The sequence below is a fragment of the Aspergillus stella-maris genome (assembly GCF_047715825.1).
Source record: "Aspergillus stella-maris strain CBS 113639 unplaced genomic scaffold BDV14scaffold_24, whole genome shotgun sequence".
In the NCBI taxonomy this organism is placed as follows: domain Eukaryota; kingdom Fungi; phylum Ascomycota; class Eurotiomycetes; order Eurotiales; family Aspergillaceae; genus Aspergillus; species Aspergillus stella-maris.
In genome coordinates this window covers 166,712-188,657 of record NW_027396818.1, presented here as the reverse complement: position 1 = coordinate 188,657, position 21,946 = coordinate 166,712, and the positions used below count along the sequence as shown (strand labels likewise).

General features: G+C 52.6%; 9 protein-coding genes across 9 annotated transcripts; 6 read left to right on the top strand and 3 right to left on the bottom strand.

Annotated features, from left to right (window-relative positions):
- Window positions 1–99: 99 nt before the first annotated feature.
- Window positions 100–4,766, top strand: BDV14DRAFT_172417 (carbamoyl-phosphate synthase (glutamine-hydrolyzing) CPA2). The gene is made up of 4 exons (XM_073768586.1): window positions 100–373; window positions 431–925; window positions 1,074–4,129; window positions 4,186–4,766. The coding sequence occupies exons 2-4, from the start codon at window positions 568–570 to the stop codon at window positions 4,291–4,293; spliced, it is 3,522 nt and encodes a 1,173-aa protein (XP_073628597.1). The 5' UTR covers window positions 100–373; window positions 431–567; the 3' UTR covers window positions 4,294–4,766.
- Window positions 4,767–5,090: 324 nt separating this feature from the next.
- BDV14DRAFT_189463 (S-adenosylmethionine-dependent methyltransferase) lies at window positions 5,091–6,690 on the top strand (the record flags this gene model as incomplete). The annotated part of the gene is made up of 4 exons (XM_073771201.1): window positions 5,091–5,157; window positions 5,239–5,387; window positions 5,430–5,735; window positions 5,797–6,690. 4 exons carry the CDS (start codon window positions 5,091–5,093, stop codon window positions 6,688–6,690), a joined length of 1,416 nt encoding a protein of 471 aa, XP_073628596.1.
- Window positions 6,691–6,761: 71 nt separating this feature from the next.
- On the bottom strand, window positions 6,762–8,010 carry BDV14DRAFT_172410 (40S ribosomal protein uS19). The gene is made up of 4 exons (XM_073768585.1): window positions 7,892–8,010; window positions 7,810–7,828; window positions 7,196–7,550; window positions 6,762–7,124 (listed from the first exon to the last, which is right to left on the bottom strand). Exons 1-4 carry the CDS (start codon window positions 7,907–7,909, stop codon window positions 7,055–7,057), a joined length of 462 nt encoding a protein of 153 aa, XP_073628595.1. The 5' UTR covers window positions 7,910–8,010; the 3' UTR covers window positions 6,762–7,054.
- A 4-nt stretch (window positions 8,011–8,014) lies between these two features.
- aspf8 (ribosomal protein P2) lies at window positions 8,015–9,046 on the bottom strand. Its single transcript, XM_073768584.1, has 3 exons — window positions 8,946–9,046; window positions 8,707–8,871; window positions 8,015–8,645 (listed from the first exon to the last, which is right to left on the bottom strand). The coding sequence occupies exons 2-3, from the start codon at window positions 8,863–8,865 to the stop codon at window positions 8,475–8,477; spliced, it is 330 nt and encodes a 109-aa protein (XP_073628594.1). The 5' UTR covers window positions 8,866–8,871; window positions 8,946–9,046; the 3' UTR covers window positions 8,015–8,474.
- A 98-nt stretch (window positions 9,047–9,144) lies between these two features.
- On the top strand, window positions 9,145–11,003 carry BDV14DRAFT_172406 (uncharacterized protein). Its single transcript, XM_073768583.1, has 2 exons — window positions 9,145–9,481; window positions 9,534–11,003. Exons 1-2 carry the CDS (start codon window positions 9,476–9,478, stop codon window positions 10,530–10,532), a joined length of 1,005 nt encoding a protein of 334 aa, XP_073628593.1. The 5' UTR covers window positions 9,145–9,475; the 3' UTR covers window positions 10,533–11,003.
- A 24-nt stretch (window positions 11,004–11,027) lies between these two features.
- BDV14DRAFT_172405 (ATP-dependent (S)-NAD(P)H-hydrate dehydratase) lies at window positions 11,028–12,703 on the top strand. Its single transcript, XM_073768582.1, has 6 exons — window positions 11,028–11,211; window positions 11,274–11,313; window positions 11,381–11,427; window positions 11,478–11,488; window positions 11,539–11,571; window positions 11,626–12,703. The coding sequence occupies exons 1-6, from the start codon at window positions 11,118–11,120 to the stop codon at window positions 12,508–12,510; spliced, it is 1,110 nt and encodes a 369-aa protein (XP_073628592.1). The 5' UTR covers window positions 11,028–11,117; the 3' UTR covers window positions 12,511–12,703.
- Window positions 12,704–13,662: 959 nt separating this feature from the next.
- On the top strand, window positions 13,663–14,022 carry BDV14DRAFT_199724 (putative adhesin; the record flags this gene model as incomplete). The annotated part of the gene is made up of 1 exon (XM_073773344.1): window positions 13,663–14,022. One exon carries the CDS (start codon window positions 13,663–13,665, stop codon window positions 14,020–14,022), a length of 360 nt encoding a protein of 119 aa, XP_073628591.1.
- Window positions 14,023–14,332: 310 nt separating this feature from the next.
- Window positions 14,333–17,394, bottom strand: BDV14DRAFT_53513 (DNA replication licensing factor MCM7). Its single transcript, XM_073776981.1, has 4 exons — window positions 16,934–17,394; window positions 16,745–16,875; window positions 14,778–16,695; window positions 14,333–14,712 (listed from the first exon to the last, which is right to left on the bottom strand). The coding sequence occupies exons 1-4, from the start codon at window positions 17,249–17,251 to the stop codon at window positions 14,644–14,646; spliced, it is 2,436 nt and encodes an 811-aa protein (XP_073628590.1). The 5' UTR covers window positions 17,252–17,394; the 3' UTR covers window positions 14,333–14,643.
- A 310-nt stretch (window positions 17,395–17,704) lies between these two features.
- Window positions 17,705–21,558, top strand: pex1 (AAA family ATPase peroxin 1; the record flags this gene model as incomplete). Its single annotated transcript, XM_073771200.1, has 4 exons — window positions 17,705–17,815; window positions 17,885–18,121; window positions 18,173–18,251; window positions 18,308–21,558. 4 exons carry the CDS (start codon window positions 17,705–17,707, stop codon window positions 21,556–21,558), a joined length of 3,678 nt encoding a protein of 1,225 aa, XP_073628589.1.
- Window positions 21,559–21,946: the final 388 nt, after the last annotated feature.

Below are 21,946 nucleotides of genomic sequence, written 5' to 3'. Positions count from 1 at the left end.
GGCTGATTGGAGCGGGCGGCAGGCGGTGAGGGTGAGGGCTTTTCATGGCGGACAGAGCTGGGTCCGACTTAGGGAATCTTTTTTTCTGGCTCTCCACACACCGGAGTTCTTATCGGCCTTGGATTCAAGGTCTCTTTTTTGCTGGGGGAACAATCTTCGTGGACCTTTGGCGCTATTCCAGTTTCTCTCTGCTCTCTCCTCCGGTTCCCGTTGACTCATCCTCCGTCTTTACCCATAAATTTTTTTGTGTCCCTCCGCTCTCCGCTCACCGTCTTCCTCCTCCTTGACTCAACCACCTCAAGCCAATTCTCCAATTCACCTTATCCCCGACCCCCTCTCTTAGTCTTGGGCGTGCGGCAGAAGGCGGGACGCGGTAGGGATTCCCTTGTCTAGCTCGAGCGAGAAGGACGCAAAGCTTACGGAGCTATAGTGGTGCGAACGTCCATACCTCCGTCTCCGAATCTACGCCGAACGGTACAAACGAGTAGAGCGTAGTTTCAGTCCAATTGGACTGTTTACCATCCTCTTACTCTTCTTTCGCCTACTACTCAAGTAGTGCGCCGCGCAATGGTTCTCGCCGCTCGGTGCGGGCAGGCTTCGTCCGCCCTCTTGCGTCAACGATGCCTCGCTGATTCCCGCCGATCTGCGCTGGCTCTGCGCTCGTTCACTTCCCAGACCAACACTGCTCGTTCCACAGCGTCGGCCATCCGATTGCAGCAGAAGGCCCCTTCGCCATGGCGCCCCCAGCAGCTGCGCTCTTTCTCCAGCGCTCTCCGCCGCCTAGCTTCAGAGTCGTCCACCGGCGACAGCTTATTTTCCAGCGGAATTGTCCGACCTGGTGCTAACCTGGTCGACGTCAAGAAGGTGTTGGTTATTGGCAGTGGTGGTCTGAGCATTGGACAGGCCGGAGAGTTCGACTACTCTGGTAGGTTCATTCCTTGCGCGGTCCCTCATTTTCCAGATCGCAGAGCCGAAAATGCTTGTGCTCAAGACTTTCAGCAGCGGAATGCCAGCTGAAACGAAGTGATAATGCTTATGAGCGTGCTTGCTAATGCGAATGGCTTGATTTTTAGGTTCTCAGGCCCTCAAGGCTCTCAAGGAAGCCGGCGTCCAGTCGGTGCTGATCAACCCCAACATTGCTACAATTCAGACCGACCACAAGCTCGCCGACGAGGTTTACTACCTCCCCGTTACTCCCGAATACGTTACATACGTCATTGAGAGGGAGCGCCCAGATGGTATCTTCCTTTCCTTCGGTGGTCAGACCGCCCTGAACCTTGGTGTTCAAATGAATCGCATGGGTACCTTTGAGCGCTACGGTGTCCGCGTTCTCGGGACCAGCATTAAGACCCTGGAGACCAGTGAGGACCGTGATCTCTTCGCCAAGGCTCTTAACGAGATCAACATCCCCATTGCTGAGTCCATCGCCGTCGGTACTGTTGATGAGGCCCTGAAGGCTGCTGAGGAAGTTGGCTACCCTATCATCGTTCGTTCCGCCTACGCCCTGGGTGGTCTTGGTTCCGGTTTCGCCAACAACCCCGAGGAGCTCAAGAACTTGGCTTCTCGCTCCCTGACTCTCTCTCCCCAGATTCTCGTTGAGAAGTCTCTCCGTGGCTGGAAGGAGGTTGAGTACGAAGTCGTCCGCGATGCGTCCAACAACTGCATTACTGTTTGCAACATGGAGAACTTCGATCCCCTTGGTATCCACACTGGTGACAGTATTGTTGTTGCCCCTAGTCAGACTCTTTCTGACGAGGAGTACCATATGCTCCGTACCGCCGCCATCAAGATTGTCCGTCACCTTGGTGTCGTTGGTGAATGTAACGTCCAGTATGCCCTGCAGCCTGATGGTCTTGACTATCGTGTCATTGAGGTCAACGCTCGTCTGTCTCGTTCCTCTGCTCTTGCCTCCAAGGCCACTGGATACCCTCTTGCCTACACCGCTGCGAAGATTGGTCTTGGCCACACTCTTCCTGAGCTCCCCAATGCCGTTACCAAGACCACCACCGCCAACTTCGAGCCCAGTTTGGACTACATCGTCACCAAGATCCCCCGTTGGGATCTGAGCAAGTTCCAGCACGTCAACCGCGACATTGGCAGTGCTATGAAGTCTGTTGGTGAAGTCATGGCCATCGGTCGTACCTTCGAGGAATCTTTCCAGAAGGCTATCCGTCAGGTCGACCCCCGCTTTGTCGGATTCCAGGGCGACAAGTTCGAGAACCTCGACGAGGTCCTCAAGAACCCCACCGACCGCCGCTGGTTGGCTGTCGGTCAGGCTATGCTTCACGAGAACTACTCCGTCGAAAAGGTCCACGAACTGACCAAGATCGACAAGTGGTTCCTTTACAAGCTCCAGAACATTGTTGACCAGCAGAACGAGCTCAAGGAGATCGGTAGCCTCTTCGGTATCAACAAGGAGACGATGCTCAAGTCCAAGAAGCTCGGATTCTCTGACAAGCAGATTGCTCAGCTTGTTGGTGCCTCTGAGGACGACGTTCGCGCCCGCCGTAAGGGATTCGGCATTCGCCCCTGGGTCAAGAAGATTGATACCCTGGCTGCCGAGTTCCCTGCTGACACCAACTACCTCTACACTACCTATAACGCCACCTCCCACGACGTTACCTTCGATGACCACGGCACCATCATCCTCGGAAGCGGTGTCTACCGTATTGGTAGCTCTGTCGAGTTCGACTGGTGTGCTGTCAACGCCACCCTTTCCCTGAGGCAGATGGGCAAGAAGACCGTTATGATCAACTACAACCCCGAGACTTACTCCACTGACTTCGATACTGCCGACAAGCTCTACTTCGAGGAGCTCAGTTACGAGCGTGTCATGGATATCTACGAGCTCGAAGCCGCTAGCGGTGTTGTCGTCTCTGTCGGTGGACAGCTTCCTCAGAACATTGCTCTTCGCCTGCAGGAGACTGGTGGTGCTCACGTTCTCGGTACTGACCCCAAGGACATTGACAACGCCGAGGACCGTCACAAGTTCTCTCAGATCCTGGACAGCATCGGTGTTGACCAGCCTGCCTGGAAGGAGCTTACCTCCGTTACTGAGGCTGAGCGCTTTGCTGAGACCGTTGGCTACCCCGTTCTTGTCCGTCCCAGTTACGTCCTCTCTGGTGCTGCCATGAGCGTCATCCACAGCCAGGATGAGCTCAAGGAGAAGCTCCTGAGCGCTAGCGCCGTCTCCCCCGACCACCCCGTTGTCATCACCAAGTTCATCGAGGGTGCTCAGGAGATTGATGTCGACGCTGTTGCCTCCAACGGTAAGCTCCTGCTGCACGCCATCAGTGAGCACGTTGAGCCCGCTGGTGTTCACTCCGGTGACGCCACCCTTGTCCTCCCTCCCGCTTCCCTTGAGGAGGAAATCATGGGCCGTGTCAAGGAGATTGCTGAGAAGGTCGCCAAGGCCTGGAACATCACCGGTCCCTTCAACATGCAGATCATCAAGGCCGACCAGGAGGGCGCTGCTCCTCAGCTCAAGGTCATTGAGTGCAACCTCCGTGCCTCCCGCTCTTTCCCCTTCGTCAGCAAGGTTCTCGGCACCAACTTCATTGACGTCGCCACCAAGGCCCTCGTGGGCCGTGACGTCCCTGAGCCCGTCGACCTGATGAAGGTCAAGCGTGACTACCTCGCTACCAAGGTTCCCCAGTTCTCCTGGACCCGTCTTGCTGGTGCCGACCCCTTCCTCGGCGTCGAGATGGCCAGTACCGGTGAGATTGCTTGCTTCGGTAAGGACGTTGTTGAGGCCTACTGGGCCTCTCTCCAGTCGACCATGAACTTCCGTGTGCCCGAGCCTGGTGAGGGTATCCTGCTGGGCGGTGATATCACCAACCCTGCTCTGGCCCAGATTGTCGAATACCTCCAGCCGCTCGGCTTCAAGTTCTTCGCTGCCAGCCCTGACGTCAAGGGCCACATCGAATCTGCCACCAAGGACAACGTCTCCGTCCAGGTGATTGAGTTCCCCAAGAAGGACAAGCGTGCCCTTCGTGAGGTCTTCCAGAAGTACGACATCCGTGGCTGCTTCAACCTTGCCAAGACCCGCGGCAAGACCCTCCTCGATGAGGACTACGTTATGCGCCGTAACGCCGTTGACTTCGGCGTCCCTCTCTTCATGGAGACCAAGGTAAGACCAACATTAATATCTTCCAACAACTTGAAACCAAGCTAACGAATTTCCAGACCGCCACCCTCTTCGCCCAGGCTATGAACCAGAAGCTCCCCCGCGCCGAGGGCATTCCCTCCGAAGTCCGGACCTGGTCCAACTTCGTCGGTGGCAAGCTTCTGTAAATTATAAAATGACCAAAAGTTTCTGGATACTCTAATTGTCGGGTGTTACATCGTGATCTTTTTTCCATTATGTTTCACGCAGGCAACGCCGTCTTGTTTGGCGTAGTGGATGAACCTTCTCCATTCTGATAGACCAACTTTACCTAGCCCGGTTTATAGGCTACCCATTTACCTTGAACTACCTTAAGGGCAAGTGATTTTCCACGCGCCCGCGGTATATCTATAGTTACTTGCGTTGCAGTTTTTGTCGATTGAAAGGACAGGATATGTGCGCGAGTAGGACATTCGAACTGGATATTATGAAAGATTTGATTTTTGGCAGCATTGGCAATGTATGTTTTTTATCTGTAGTTTAGTGAATATATCCAATCTCCTTCAGTTGAATTTAGAAGTGAATTTTCTTAACTTCCGCTTTTTTTTCTTTTACGTGGTGTGAACGTAGTGAGCCTTGAGAATACTTTTGTCTGGCCTGGAGTGGAGGAGCAACCTTCACCAAACCAAAATCTACAAACTTCAACTCTTCAACTTCTCTTTAGCATCCTTCAACCCCCTCAACAACCACCACCTACTTCTCTATGAAACGCAAAACCTAGTGTTCTGTCTATTTCGGTTTCTCGGTCTAGATTTCTCAATATTTAAAGCACATTATAGATCGATCACACCGCCCTTCAAGCCACCGGTATGTTCCTCAGCCCATACATATAGCACAGCACTAACACCTCAGTCTAGACCCTGCACAAAAGATGCTCTGAGCCATCTCGTCTCAAGAATCCAGCAACATCAAAACTATCACAACCATGTCTACCCCAGCATCTTTGCCATCATTACAAGCCAAAGCAACCCTCGCCCCGGCTCTCAACTCAGGTAGAGGTCTCTTCACAACAACCGACCTAGCCACATGCGATGAGATCCTGCATATCCAGAGCCCCTTCGTCGCGGTGCTAGACACCGCGCGGCTAAAAGATACATGCTCTGTATGTTTTGGTCGTCGGCAGCTAGCAGCTGGACCGGAGGAGCAGATTGTTCTGAGGGCTTGTACGGGGTGTCAGGTCGTTAAGTATTGCGATAAGGCACGTAAAACCCTTCCACCCAGGGTTCACCGAACTAGATTGTTAAGCTTTTTCTCTTAAGAACAGGCATGCCAAGCGAAAGACTGGAAATTTGCGCATTCGCGCGAGTGTGCCATTTACAAGAATCTTCAGCCGAAGGTTCTGCCTATCAATGCGAGAGCGCTGCTGCGCGTTGTGGTGCGTTGTGGGATGAAGAAGAATTCTTATACAGCTGAGGAACTGGATGTGTTCCGGTCTCTTGAGACGCATATTAGGGAGATGCGGGAGGGAGATAAGGCTCAGTTTGAACGCATTGCCCTGACTTCGAAGGCTGTGAAGGCTTATTCAGGGACGGATTTTGAGGAGGAGGTTCTCTCTGCTTTTGGTGCGAAGGTTGGTTCTAGCATCCTTTGCTTTCTGTATTGAAAGGCTCCATCTAACACAGTTGGCCCAGCTCGACGTCAACTCCTTCAACCTAACAAACGCCCTCTACGACCGCATCGGCCTGTACCTACATCCCTACGCCGCCCTCCTAAACCACAGCTGCGACTACAACGCCGTACCGGGCTTCGACGGCGATGAGCTTCATATCAAGGCTATCCGACCAATCGCCAAGGACGAACAGATTACCATCTCCTACATCGACACCACATATCCCACACGCACCCGCCAGAAAGAGTTAAAAGAGAGATACTTCTTCACCTGCCAGTGCTCTAAATGCTCAAGCATCAACAAACCACCCGAGCCAGCTGGTGACGCAGCTAAAGACGCATATGCCCTGCTCGAATCAGGTAATGCAGGCGCCGACAAGACCAAACTCGATGCCATCACGAAGTTACTTATAGCCTCACGTCTCCCAAAAACACAACAACCCTTCGTCTCTATCCTCGACGAGGTCATCGCCGCCGAGATATCAGACTCATACAAGGACGCCTTCTTAAACTCCGCACTGCGCTTCTCCCGCATGGACCCCATAGTCTACCCTCATCCCTCGCACCCGCTCCGCGCAGTGCACGCGTGGACATTAGCAAAGATAACGGTGCATATCTCGCAGGTTGATCCGGGCTTAACCATTCCTGAGTTCATCAAGGGGTCGGGGCAAATAAGTTTGGATTACGGGTTGCTCGCGTGGACGCTTTTGGCGGAGTTGCATGCGAAGGAGGATCAGTATGCTACTGTTCCTGGGTTCAGAGGTATGGTGAAGAGAGCCTTTGCGGAGGTGCACGGGGAGTTTATGAGGAATGGGATGGATCCGAGGAGGATGGGGGAGGATATTAGAGCTGAGTGGGGAAAGTTGGGGAGGATTGTGAATGGGTATTGGGGGGTTGCTATGGGGGAGGATACTTAGATTTAGTCTTTAGGTATCTAGAATAGATATCAAGGAAGCCTATCAGTTGATTTGAATGTACGTCCGGCCAATTTTGAAGAAAAAAGATATATTTCGTTAAATTCGACCCCTTCTACATTACATAGAAAGAGCCATCCAGGGCTCCCAAGAGGCTAGGATACCCTGGTGCAGGACTCGTGATTTTCATGCCGACAAGACCATTGTATTGAGATGCAAAAGCTGACCCGCACTTGACATACAAGCAGATGAACCCGATTTTCTTCAAACGCAAATGGTATCCATCTGATCCTCTCGTATTTCGATTTTTGTTCTCCTGTACGCCCAACAAATCCTCCACGAAACACCCAAGCAAAGCTTTTCTTCTCTACTTGAGGGGAATGAAACGAGAAGAGTGGGTGGCACCAATACCGGGACGACCGTGCTTGACGGGCTTGCTGGGGGGTTGTTAGAACCAATTCCATATAACCCTAGGACGGTAACTGCGTTGTGGAAAAGGTATACGTACTAAGAGATAGAGAATTCACCAAGGTAGTGGCCAACCATCTCAGGCTTAATCTCGACCTGGTTGAACTCCTTACCGGAGTAGATACCGACGACGGAGCCGATCATCTCGGGGACAACGATCATGTCACGGAGGTGGGTCTTAACGAGGTCGGGCTTCTCGTTGGGCTTGGCCTCCTGCTTGGCCTTGCGGAGCTTCTTGATCAGGCCCATGGGCTTGCGCTTAAGACCGCGGTTGAAACGTCTGCGGGCACGGGCGTGGACGACATCACGGAGCTGTTCGGAGGAGAGGTCGAGGAGCTGGTCGAGGTCGATTCCGCGGTAGGTAAACTTGCGGAACTGTCTTCTCTTCTTGATCTCTATTGGTGAAACTGTCAGTGCGCTTGTTCTGAAATGTTGTAACGGATTCGTGTGTAATCGGCAGATAGGTGAATTTATGGCGGCGCTGCGAGATGGCGAGTCTGATTTCCCTTGTTCATATCATCGCATTCCAACCTCCTCCAGATCAAATCCTCATTTTTTCCAGGCTCGCCGTTCTCCATTCAATCTTCCGCAGCGCGTATTCACGGTAGGTAGGTAGGGCATCAGGGAAGGGGATTTGTTCGAGTTATAACGTACCGGCAGCCTCCTCGGCGTTCTGCAAAATTTGTTAGCAAGTCCAGTCAGACTGACGGTGGTCCTTATAATCGGGAAAACTCACGTATTCGACGTCAGACATTTTGGCGGTAGGTTCCTCTCAAGGTCGCTTCTCGAATGAAACTCGAAAAGCGAAAGGGACGATGGTTGTCGGATGGCGTGTCGCTGTTTGAACGTTCGGCGGGCTCCCTGTCGGTACCGCTTCTGGTGAGGTGGGCGGAAGGGCTCGTCTAAGCGAAGGGTCAAGCCCTACCACGCTAAGCCTATTTGGGAACCATACATCAGGACTGTCCTCTGGAGTCTTGGTCATAGCATTTCGTTTGGCCTATCAGGAACTGGGCTTGATACAGTTGGTTTATCAGTGGTTCGATGGATCGTTATTGGGTGGTTCATACTGATATTATACAGTTTTTAAGTGTTCCATCTACAGTTCACATTTACAATATGCAGACAATTGGAGGCAGATAATCTGTATTTGCTAGCAGCTCTTTCAAGCTCACATAGGCATCATTCGTAACAGCATTAGACAAGCCTTAGAAACGCAGGCTCGACTATTCTCATTGGCATTCTTCCCAATACTGAATTTAGAAGCCAGATACCTGTCCCCCACTATTGAAACTCTTTTTGTTCGGACGGGTGCGATACGCTTAGTCGAAGAGACCGAATCCCATGTCCTCGTCGGACTCCTCCTTCTCCTCCTCCTTGGCGGCAGCGGGGGCCTCCTCAGCGGCGGCACCACCAGCGGCAGCAGCGGGCGCGGCAGCAGCACCACCACCAGAGGGAACGGAAGCGAGCTTGGTGGTACCCTCAGCGATCAGCTGTGAAAAATTTGTCAGTCCACCGTCCACTGTTTCTTCAAGTATAGTCGTCAAAACGAACCTCGTTGATGTCCTTGCCCTGGAGCTCAGAGATGAGCTTCTCGAGGCGCTCCTCCTCAGCGTCGATACCGACGGCGGAGAGGACCTCCTTGATGTCGGAGGCGGCGGGGCTCTCGTTGCCAGCGAGGGCGAGGAGGAGGTAAGCAGCGAGGTACTTCATTTTGAACTATATGCGCAAGTACGGTCAGTAAATGTTGATTATCAACTCGACGTCTGGCGCCATCGCAGGGAACAACATACTGTGTTGTTTGTTTAATGAACAAGAGAATCAATCGATTTAACCGCGGAGTTGAGCGGAGACTGAAACGTCGAGTTCGAGAAGAGTTGTCGAGGTTGGAAAGAGAAGAAGCGAAAAGTTACTAACGATCACCGAATTAGCGGAAAAGTGCGTTGTGGCTAGTGCCTATGGCTCGTGCCGACTAAGCGAGTGCTGTGGCGCGGGTGTCTCACGTGACTGGGCGGTTCTAGAAGACAGCAAGGTTGAGTCCCTTATCTTCCACCAGCCCAAGCCGCCTCGTGTGAATGTCCTGAATTAACGCCCAACCGGTCACTGTCCTGTTGATATCTTCATTCATCCGCCAGCTCTTTTTCGCCACGATCGGGCGTCAATAGGCTTTCCATCCGCCAAGCTACTGGTTTGCCGGTGGTGACTATTGACGAAGTCATGAAGTTGCCTGTTTGCACAAACCACCGACGGTGAACCTGTTTGCTTAAATACCTCGACCTCTCCCCCTTTCGCTCCTCTTCCGCGCAGCCCCTTCATTCTCAAAATGAGTGTAAGGATTTTACGCCTAACCTTGCCGAACGTTGCCACTGATAAAGACCCAGTTTCTCGATTCTGTTCTCTCGTCCATCGAGACGGGCAAGCCGAATCCCATTCCTACCTCATCCCCCGCTCCAGCCCCCACTATATCCTCATCAAATTCGAAACCTGAAACCCGCCGACCAGTTCCCGCAGCCCGTCCCGTCCCTGTTGATCGCAAGAATGGAGTTCCAGCGGGGGTGAAGCGCAACGCTGATGAGCCGTTACCACGGACCCTGAAACCCGGATCGCAAATACCGGCCAAAGCTGCACCGGCAAGACCGGTCAATACACGAACACCCCTGGATCCGCGCTCAACCATCACATCTAGGGTCACCAAACCTTCTACGAGCAACAGCGCAGCTGCCCCCCGGAAAACGCCTCCCGCTCCTTCTGCTCCTTCCAAGCCTCCGCCGAAAGGCTCTTTTGCAGAACTCATGGCGAGGGCGAAGGCTGCACAACAAAATGCCCCTACTCAGGTGGGAACGTTCAAACATCAAGCAGTGCCAAAGGAAAAGCTGAGCAAAATGGAGCGTCGGAAACGGATTGTGGAGGCACAAGCAAAGGAAAAAGATGCCAAATTGCCAAAAAAGGCGGGTGCCTCTTCCAGCACATCTACAGCCGTCAGACCTGGAAGCGCAAAGGCGCATCTGAAACGTGATACGGAACAGCCAACTTACAAGGGCACTGCAAGGCCGCCTCCTCAGATGGAATACCACGGCACGGCCAATCTTCCCAGCCGCAACGGTGATCGCAGACAGCTCAAGGCAAACAAACGATCCAGAATGGACGAATATCTCGGCACAGATGAAGAAGACGAAGGTGAATATGCAGACGACTACGACGATTATTACTCGGAATCATCGGACATGGAGGCAGGCCTTAATGATGTGGAGGCAGAAGAAGCGAAAGCCCTCGCCGCGGCCCGACGTGAGGATGAAGAAGACATCCGCGCAGAAGCTGCAGCCAAGCAGGCAAAGCTGGAGCGCCAGAAGAAGCTGGCCATGCTGGCTTCAAGGCGTTAAAAACTCGAAATCCTTGTCTCAATGACGTATCTCAACCTTCCCATTTCTTATCTTATCGATTAGCTTTTGATCTCGAAACGGAGCATCAGCATGGTATACCCGGGGGTGCATTACAGAAGTGGCTTTCTCGATTGCATTTGACTGTGCCTCTCGTCTTCTTCACTGCTTCTTTATTTTCTCTTCTTGTCGTTATTCCCAGCATCAGTGAGCGTTTAGGGTATTGATAGATCATGACAGTATTGTTTACTGCTTTTTCGTTCCTGCATCATGGCCTGTAAGGCGTTTCCATTATTCTTGCTCAGGTGTATTCGAGTTAAACTCCACAATGTGTCTTTAGAAGAACCATCGTAGGACCACTTCTTTCTGGACCGTACGGATAAATCTTCCGTAATGCCAACCTGGCAATCCTCGGAGTCGTCGGTATAGATCCAGGATGCTGGTATCTTGCCTGCAGCCCCACCAGGCGCTGACATCACCGCATCATCAGCCTTCAAATAACACTTGCAACATTCGCGCGTATCTACCTCTTCACTTTCATCTCAATCATCGCAGCACCTGCATTGTACACTAGAATTTACTGCGACAATGGCGAACGTTCAGCATATCACCGTGCCTTCAAAGGTACTCTTCCACAAGGCCCGCAAGCTTGTCCCTCCAATGCTGGAGAAATTCCACAAGGGTAGGCCGCACTCGCAGAAAACCTGAAAGCCTGAGTATGAGCATACTGATCTGAGCGGACAGGACAACAGGGCCGAGTCGCTGTGATAGGAGGCTCTCTTGAGTATGTATATCTGCCGCAGGGCCCATGGCTCCCCTTTGCGAGAGAGGTGCTGAGATGTATCCACCAGCTACACAGGTGCACCATATTTCTCCTCGATGGCGTCAGCTAGACTAGGTATTTAGCTTATCCTGACTTTCAAATCCTAAATGCTAACCGTCTGTCAGGATGTGATATGGTATGGTTCCATTGTTGGTGTACGGGAAGCTAGGTACTAATGATTCGCAGAGCCATGTTATCTGCGAGAGCTCCGCTGCTACTGTACGTCGCTTCAACTACCAATAGACCTTGTGACAGTGATTGACTCCAAGATAGGTCATCAAATCATACTCTCCGAACCTGATGGTTCACCCAATCCTCCCGAGCAGCAACTCGGTCAAGGACCCGGACTCTATTGATGCGAAATCATTGGCGAGTCCCATTATCTCGATGCTCTCCCGGCTTCACGCGATCGTCATCGGACCTGGCCTTGGTCGAGACGGTGTAACACTAAAGGTCGTCAAGGAAGTCATGAAGGAAGCGCGGTCCCGCTCGATACCCTTCGTTTTGGACGCGGATGGGCTCCTCCTGGTCACAGAAGACCCCGAGCTAGTGAAAGGATACAAGAATTGCATCCTGACGCCCAACGTAAATGAGTTCAGCCGACTAGCGCAGGCACTGAAGATTGATGTCCCCAGTATAGCTCAAATCTCATCAGAGCATAGCGAGGAGGCTAAGACGAGCAAGGAGGCCGAGGCCTGCGAAAAGCTCTCAAATGCCCTCGGTGGCGTGACAATCATACAAAAGGGGCCCCACGATGTCATCTCAAACGGCAACACGAGCATTGTCAACGAGCACCAGGGTGGATTGAAGCGCAGCGGTGGCCAAGGCGACACGCTTACTGGATCTCTGGGCACCCTACTCGGCTGGAGGGCAGCATACCACGACGGTCTCTGGGACTCAGGCGAGAAGGAGAACTCTAAGGAGGCACATTCTAAGGAGGAGATCCAGGCGGAGCTGGAGTCGGAGAAGAGGATGTCGCCAAACACGTCATTGCTGCTTGTCGCGTGGTCTGGGAGCGCAATTACGAGGGAGTGCTCGCGTCGGGCGTTCAAGGCAAAGGGAAGGAGCATGCAGGCGAGCGATCTTACCGAGGAGGTTCACGAGGCTTTCCTCGATCTTATTGGAGAACCTGAAGGATCGAAGGTGCCGCATCTTTGAGTTAGGTCATAGACTACTTTCTTTAGTTAGTGCTTGGGACAAAGCCTGGCTACTAGTCTGACACGATTTAATGTACTCTCTACGGGCACTTCGCAGCGGTTCCTTCTTCTGTACATCCGACTTTGCCGAGTTCTAGTACTACAATGCAACTACCCCAGATGAACATGTATACAGATTAATGTCTCAGGCCAACCAACCTGACAGGCCCACATGGATACGGAGGCTCCTTCCACGGTTGGATGGGCAGATCTCGTTCCCCGGACTGCGCCATTAGCCAGGTCTTAAACTCTCTTCCTCTTTCTCCCCAACATCCCTTTGACTCTCCTCTCCATGATGAGGCTAGACTCAATCACCCCGCAAGGCAGTTAACATTCCACATCTCCACGTTGATCCTTGATTGGATGTAATTAGCTAACCGTCCTAGAATACCAGACCTTCCTTGCTGACTGCATGGTAGCATTGAATGCGGGGAAACAACACCAGAAATGAACATCGCTACCAATTCCCAGAACTTGTTCCTGTATCTGCATTATCACGACCAAACCATGGACAAGATGCCCAAAAATAGCCGGATCATAAGGCAGCCGCAGCTTAACATCCAGCCTCTCTCTCGTCACACAGATCTCGTGTCTGAACTTTGAAGACCCTCAGTCCTGAGTTACAGCGCAGGTGGCTTGCCGTTCAGCCGCTGGAAGGAATTCCCTGCCGATGCAGAAGGCTACAGACGCAGACTGCAGTAGAATTGCATCAGAACATCGGGCCTTGAGAAACATGTCTCAGAATCTTCGGCTTCCTTTGTTGCTATCATGCGTCAATCGAGCGCAGGGAAATGCTTCATTGGGTCGGCTTGGATGTTGAGTTTGCTATGTCTTAGGTGATTAGGGCTGCAGCACTGGGAACTTGGCTATAGCTCCGGTGCCTACCTATCGCCTACCGGTCCCTCCTCATTCCTCTATTCCGGGTCTGGTCCAGCGAGGCGAGGGCTCAAAGGCTCTAGAAATAGCTCTGGGATGGGTATATAAGGAGGCTCAAATCACCTCATATCCATCCCCATCTTCATCACCCATCCTCAAGCAAGCAACCAAGCAACCAAGGAAAGCCTCCATTCCAATTCAATCTCCAAATCAAGCCAACACCACCCAACCCACCAAAATGAAGACCTCCACCCTCTCCTCCATCCTCCTCCTCTCCCTCACAGCCCTCGCAACCGCCAAACCCGCACCTCCACCCAAATGCGGAACCTGCAACCCCATCTCCGGCCAAAACAGCTGCGACATCACCACGTCCTGCATCAACACCGGCACCCGCTTCCACTGTGCCTGCCGCGCGGGTTACAAGGCCTCTAAGAAGAACAAGGACATCACGAAGCAGTTCCGCCTGCCGATGCCGGACTATGAGTTCTTGGTCTTTACGCCTGAGTCTACGGAGTGTAACACGCTTTGCGACAATCCTTATGGATATTCTAAGGAGTTGTGTGCTGAGGTTCCGATTTATGATAAGTGTGCTGTTTAGATGGTCCCTTTCTTGCTCAACAGAGTGGAAAGGGGGGGGTTAGTAGGTGTGGAGAAAATGGCGGGAGATATGTGGTTTTGGGTAATATGAGATGGACTGGGTCGACTTGTATGAAATTTTGAGTTGATCATCGTGGTAGTCTGTGTAAACGGGACATGGCCAGTTTATCGAAATACAATAGTGTTGCGTGAGATTTGTTGGCCGCTGGTTGCAATGTCGCTCCTTTGGAAATATATATAGTTTGATTGAGCAATCATCGATTTGTATGCGAGCACCTCAAGGAATAATCTAAATTACCAACTATAGATCATGAGTAATAGGTACCCTTCCTGCTATTGCATATAGCTGTCGAGGTCCCTACCAGAATAGAGGTATCCACTAGGGTACAGGAAGAGTGAACCGCAATGGATGCAGATCCATCGACTCTATTACCAAGGTATATAGACCCAAATAAGCGTGAAAGACAACTGATAGATAAAACTATAGATATCCCAAATCTCAATAGAACAGCAATATTAACCTAGCATACACCGAAACACCGGCCACCCCCCCCTCACCCTCATGCTTTCTTCTTTAAGGTCGAATCAACAGATACCCAAACCAAAGCAATATCGAACGTCATTACATATCCATGTCATCTCCATTGTTAACGAAGACAAGGCGCGTTCCGCCGGCGATGACTTGCCAGATCTGCACAGAAAATGTTAGTTGATGACTGTAATGGAAATGGAATAGTGTAACAGGCGCAGACTTACAGAAGAGCTTTCATACTCGTCAATCGTCATCGTGAGCTGATCCTCAGTGAATCCCTTGGCGAGAACACGCTCGCGGATTCTGCGCATGCTAAGCTCACCGTCTTCGCCGTCGCCAACAGCAGCAGCACCGCTCTCGAGCATACCGCGGATGAGGTTGTAGATCTTAGACGTTGGGCTTTGGTCAAGGTGTGATTGGCCGTCGTTGGACAGGGAAGCTCTGCTGACTTCGATGAGACGGAGAGCTTCGTCGACGTCCTCGGTGACGACTTCCTCACTGAAGCGGAGACGAGCAAGGGCCTGAGAGATACGAACGACGCCGAGCAGTGTACGTGGGGTGACGTGGGAGAACTGCTTCTTGTTTGCTTCGTCGCGCTTCTGGCGCTTGCGCATCTGCACGTAGGCGCCGACCATGTAGTCGGATACTCTTGAGGGTACGACAGGGCGGTATGTGCGAGCCTTGGCGATGTACTGGCGGACTTCGTGGGGTGTGAACATGATTCCTGCGTCTTCGTTCTCGGGGTGCTTGTTGTGCATGTGGACGTAGGTGACGTGGCTAGCGAGCTCTTCGTCGGCGTCTGGGGAGGGGGTATCGAGGATGAGGAACATCACGTCGAAACGGGAGAGCAGGGCTGCGGGCAGGTTGATGTTCTCGACGGGAGAGATCTTAGGGTTGTAGCGGCCATACAGCGGGTTAGCAGCCGCAAGGATTGATGTACGGGCGTTGAGAGTGGTAGTGATTCCGGCCTTGGAGATGGAGATGGTTTGTTGTTCCATGACTTCGTGAATGGCTGTTCGGTCTCCGTCTTCCATTTTGTCGAATTCATCGATACAGCAGATACCGTTATCGGCAAGCACGAGAGCTCCACCTTCCAGGACCATCTCGTCAGTGACGGGGTCACGCATGACCGCGGCAGTAAGACCGACACCACTGCTACCACGACCTGTTGTGTAAACACCACGAGGAGCGACCTTGGCAATGTACTTAAGCAGCTGCGATTTGGCAACACCAGGGTCACCCATCAGGCAGATATTAATATCACCACGAATGTGCATGCCGTCACCCATCTCTTTAGTGACACCACCAATGAGGAGCAGAAGGAGGGCCTTCTTGACGTCCAGGTGGCCGTAGATTTCAGGCGCAATTGATCGCGCGAGGTACTCGTACATGTTTCCAGAGTTCTGGTGCTGCTCGATCTTGCGCAGCGTCCGGCTGTCCATGCCAATGTCGTTGTAGGATTTCTTGTGGTGGGTAATATGTTGAGCTTCAAGGTATGTGTCCGTGAGAAGTCCTGCGCGGATAGCCCTGAAGCCGGTGTAGGGCGTAGGAAGGAAGATACCGGCGATGTCGACCAAGTCACCAGGGTTGAGCTGCCGCGTGAGATTGCCGGAACAGTTGACTGTCATGGTTCGCGGAATGTGACCGACAGGAACCTGATCCGCCATCTCTTGAATCTTGACTTCTTGGAAGGGAATGAACTTTGATGCCCGCGTGGAGAGGAAGAGCTGTCCCTTGGTGTTGTTGTCAATGCAGTCCTTCGAAGGACACTCCGTCATCGGGGTGAACTGCTTCGTCGTCACTGGCTGGAAAACCTCGTTTCCACAACGGTCACAAGTGTAGGCGTTGATCTGAACGGCCGGCTTGACGTCTGAAACACGAGTTGTGATTCCGCGGACTGTGATAAGGCTACCAAGGTGCTCTCCGCGCACGTTCCGTACTGCAAGCGCTTTGGATTCACGCTCGCTGCTCGATCCTGAAGGGGTGAGAGGCTTGAAGTTGACGGCGTATCGACGGGTAAGTTCCGGTGGGAACATCGAGGCATCCATCGCGGCGTCCATATCAGCCTCTGCAGCCATTGTCATGGCTTCGTTGCGCTTCTCACGCTGCGACATGATTACATCGAGGACATCATCTTTGAACCTAGTCGCATTTAGCTATCGCACCGCTTGTCCGCAATTCCCCTACGTACGTGATTTCCTTGGTCTCTTTCGGCATAACAGCATCAACAGCTTGGGAGAAGATTTCGATGTAACGCTTGGTATTTCTCTGGACGGACTGGGCAAGCTTGAGGTCGACTTCTTCAGGAAGCGTTTTTTCGTACTAGGTATTTTCGCGGTTAGCCGGTTTCCCCGCAGGATATGCGGTAAAATGCGCTTACAGTGACAAGATCATCCAGTTCAATCAGAACATCAGAGCGTTCTCGGTCAGCAACATCCTGGAGCATCTGCATGTATTTGAGCTTGGGCTCCTTGTTCCGGCGGCGCCCTCCTCTACTCTGCGCTCCACTCTCATCAGCATCATCCATAAAGTCGTATTCATCGCTTGTGCCATCTTCGTCAATGTGCAGGTCCTCGATAGCTTCCGTAGCGGCAGACGCCGAGTTTGACTCAAAGCTCTTGAAATGCTTGAGGAAATCCTTGAAGGCGTCAAGTTGCCCGTTGTAATCAACGGGGGCTGGGTATTGGTTTAAAGCCATATTGAAGCGACCACGACAGCAACAAGGGGTTCAATTGGGTGTCCTGAAGCTCAACAGGAGGAGGGGCGCAGGTGTTGCGGAAGTTGGGACTGGAGACAGGCACAAGGAAGGGCTGGGCAGTTTTCGCTGGCACGAAGGAGCTGAGTTTGCTGCCTCAGGCTAGAGAGACACGTCGCGTCGCGAAAGACGCGTCCTGGTATTTCTCCTTATGGCTCAGGCATTAAGGCTACGACAGATGAGCACGCACAGGCACGTGGACCGGAGCGGAAGAAGCCTCGGTCCGACGGCGTTTGAGGCACGACTCGGCTCGGCGTGATTTGCGGAGTCCGGGGTTGCTGCCGGCGCTGGACTTCCTCTCCATACTCTCACTTCAGCTACTGTTCTTTCAGCGTCCCCTCGAATTGTATATATCTCACAGCATCTGAAGGAGTGCATATTTGTGCGCTGCTGAGAATGGCGCCCAGAAAACCCTCCACAACGGCAGAAGTTGCTCTGTTACCTCTGAAGAACTGCCTGGTCAACTTGCCGCCTTCGCTGGTCTCCCTGCTGGTCAATGCGAATACAGTACGCTTCTCGCAATACTATTCTTGATCTGACTCTACAGAGTGCTAATGATTGCTTATTGTGCATAAGACTGCACAGAATGTCATCGTCGAGTTACAATTCCGCCCGACCGTTGGCCGAGATGGAAGCACTACCCCGCGGTCTTGTTACTTGGGATGGACAGGAATGCCGAGCAAACGACGAATTGCGCCTGTCGTAGGGAGAGATGGGATTAACAGCTCTTCTTCTACAAGGGAACAGGATGCTGCCACCGTGGAGTTGGACACCACATTTGGCAGAGTTCTCGGTTTGAGCGACGGACAACGGGTAAGCATCGCTGGTAGTCTATGGCCCGGATAATTCTAATGGCGCTTTTAGGTCGGTATATTTATTCATATTGACCCGCCAGTAGCTCATACTATCAACATTGAGCCATTGACCCCAGAGGACTGGGAGAGTATGTTTGCGCCGCCTCTTTCAGATGGTGCATCCAACGGCTAATATTATTTCCAGTCATCGAGCTTCATGCGACATTTCTAGAACTCAACCTGCTGTCGCAAATCCGCGCCCTACCTAACCCCACATTCACGACACCAGAAGCCGATCATATGCACCCCCTAGCGTTACATCTTTCCCCCACCTCTACAGCCAATATCGTCATCACCTCCCTAACACCTGCCCCATCCAACACATCTCCCTTCGCCAAAATCGCTCCCGATGCGGAAGTTATTGTCGCGCCGAAAACTCGTCCGAAAGCAAATACGCGAGTGTCTCGTGGGGATAACCGGAGTGTAACTGGCAGCAGTAAGCGAAGTGCTGGAGGGAGAAGCAGTGGGGGAAGCACGGCGCGCGGAAAGAGCAGCAAGTCCGAAACCAGCCGAGGGGCCCTCTATTTTCGCGGACTGGATCGTCAATGGTCAGATCAATACTTTGATGAGGAGTCAGAGGAAGATCATAATGAGGGTTTCCGCATCTGGCTTGACCCCGATGTGCTCGCGACAAAGGAACTCAAGGGTGCTACCTGGGCGTGTGTCACACCTGTCCAGCCTTCTGGATTAAAGCCACTGCCAGATCCCCAGCAGCAATTGAGTCAAGCCGAGCAGAAGAACAGCGACGCTGGTACCCCTACGACGAAACTCGTGGCCAGAGTAGCTCCGTGGATTGATGCGCCTGACTCGCAACATGCTGCTTTGTCGTCCCTACTTTGCTTGGCTACAGGAACTGAAGGCATGGTAGGCGGGATCATCCGTGTCGAGGCCGCATCTCCACCATTACAGCGGTCTGCTACCAAGTCACTCAAAATCTTCCCTTTCTCAACGGACGCATCTAAACGCAAAGATGGATTGAAGTTTGGCGCCGACACAATAGCAGCGAAGGATGCATTGGCGGAGCGCATCAAGGTTCTATATGGCATTACTGGTTCGGGAAAGGGGTTGCTTACTGGTCCTATAACAGATGGCATGGTCCTTCCAAAATCTGATAATCAAGGGACAGTGTCCGCGTTTGACGGGGCTATCATTCGTTTTGACCCTCCGTTGAAGAGTAGTCAAGATTCGTCCAAGTCAGAGTTTGGGTGGCTACTAGGTTCTGACTCGAAGCTGCCTCTTGATATCCAGGTTGAGATTCCGAGACCAGCGGAACAGAATGCACTGAATCTGGCTATGGAGGACCCAATCCCGGCTACTGCGCCCCCATTAGTCGGAATTGATAACGTCATCTCACAGGCCTTGGACAATTTGAGCAAATCTTGCTCTGTTCTTGTGACCGGTGGCCTTGGGTCCGGAAAGACTGAGTTGGGCCAGCTCCTTGCGCACCGTTTGCAAAAAAATTTCCTCTTCAATGTGAAGTATTTCTCCTGCCGGAAGCTCGTAACTGACGAGACTCGAATCTCCAACATCAAAGAGACACTAAATCGTCTATTCATGTCTGCAGCATGGTGCGCTCGACTCGGTGGACAGTCCGCTGTGATCCTGGATGATCTTGACAAGCTGTGCCCAGTGGAAACGGAATTGCAAGTGGGAGGAGACAATGGCCGCAGTCGTCAGAACAGTGAGGTAATCTGCTCCATGGTACGTGAGTTCTGCTGTATGAACTCGGGTGTTGTGCTTCTTGCAACAGCGCAGTCTAAGGAATCATTGAACAACGTCATCGTGGGCGGCCATGTGGTTCGCGAAGTTATTCATCTGAGAGCACCAGATAAAGAGGGACGGCGTAAAGTCCTCGAACACCTCACTAGTCAAGACCGCGGACCGAGTCACGCTACAGCAGAACCCGGCCCTGCTACTGTCAATGGACACGCGCGAACAACCAGTACATCTACAAATGATTCGTGGCTTGACCCTTCAAACCCAGGCAGCCGGCCAAGCTCGTCTGGTGGCGACGGGTTCGTCCTTGGACGGGATGTCGACTTCCTCGACTTAGCTGGAAAGACTGACGGGTTTATGCCTGGAGACTTGGTTTTGCTGGTCGCCCGAGCACGCAATGAAGCTCTGATTCGATCTGTGACTGAGTCGGCGGACGAGTCAAAAGCCATCACGCTGGGATCAGCAGACTTTGATAATGCCATTAAAGGCTTCACACCGGCGTCGCTCCGCAATGTAACCCTCACTTCCTCTACCACAACCTTTTCCGCCATCGGTGGACTCCACGAGACACGGAAGATGTTGCTGGAAACATTGCAATATCCGACAAAGTATGCTCCCATCTTCGCGCAATGTCCGCTGCGATTACGCTCTGGTCTGCTTCTCTACGGATTCCCTGGGTGCGGTAAAACTCTACTAGCCAGTGCTGTGGCAGGCGAGTGCGGTCTCAACTTCATTAGCGTGAAGGGTCCCGAGATCCTCAACAAGTACATCGGTGCCAGTGAAAAGAGTGTTCGAGATCTCTTTGAACGAGCGCAGGCTGCCAGGCCATGCATTCTTTTCTTCGATGAGTTTGACAGTATCGCGCCCAAGCGTGGGCACGACTCTACGGGTGTGACGGATCGAGTGGTCAATCAGCTTCTCACCCAGATGGATGGTGCTGAGGGTCTCTCAGGAGTCTATGTCCTTGCAGCTACATCTCGGCCAGATTTGATCGATCCCGCATTGCTCCGTCCTGGTCGTTTGGACAAGTCGCTACTCTGCGATATGCCCAACCATGCTGACCGTGCTGACATCATCCAAGCGGTCAGCAAAAAGCTTGCAATGAGCGACGAAGTGGTGTCACGGTTGGACGAGGTTGCAGCGCGCACAGCAGGTTTCTCCGGCGCTGATCTTCAGGCAGTCGTCTACAATGCACATTTGGAGGCGGTACATGATGCCTTGGGAGACCGAACAGGCGATAAGCCGCCGGCAAAGACAGCCAAAACTTCCACACCCAGCACGAGCAGCCGCTCATTCATCCAATTCCTGTACTCCGATCTAGAGCAACGAGCAGGAACAGTGGCAATGCCTGCGCCAGCAGTAGTAGCATCTAAGCTTGATGCGCTAAAGAACGCTCGACGCCGCCAACGGCAGCTCGAACAAGGTGGTAGCAGCGCAGCTGCGACAAACGCCAACGCAGGAATCAACACCCAAGACGCAGGTCCGGACGAGACCCGTGAAGAGATTATAGTGCGGTGGGAACACATGGAGCGATCCCTGAACACGACGCGCAGTTCTCTCAGCGACGCCGAGCGGAGAAGACTACTGGCGATCTACCGGGAGTTCGTTGAGGGCCGAGATGGTGAGATGCCGAATGGTGAAGGCGGGAGAGAAATTGGTGGCCGGACGAGTTTGATGTAATATATGATAGATATAGATGACTGCATTGACTGCAATGTGTGCAATGACATTTGCATTTACCTTGATCCCTTGCGTCTGTGTGCGGCTGCGTCACTGGTGGCCAGTGGCCACTCGTGCGAGAAAACTGCCCGGACTACCCACAATCCTGAGGTGGATAATGGATCCGTGCGGCAAACTGCAAACTGCAGGGTCGGAACGCCGAGTGGACGATCTGCCGAGTGCTGTCCATATAGTTACTGTCAGTATGTAGGGGGTTCTGTCACTCTGTGAATGTGCGAAGGTAAATATGGTCGTGGTAATAGTTGAATAATGCTATGCCAAGCTATGTTGATCGGCGCTTCACGTCGGCGGCGAGCGTTGCCTCCTGCCGCTTGGGGTAATCTGGGGT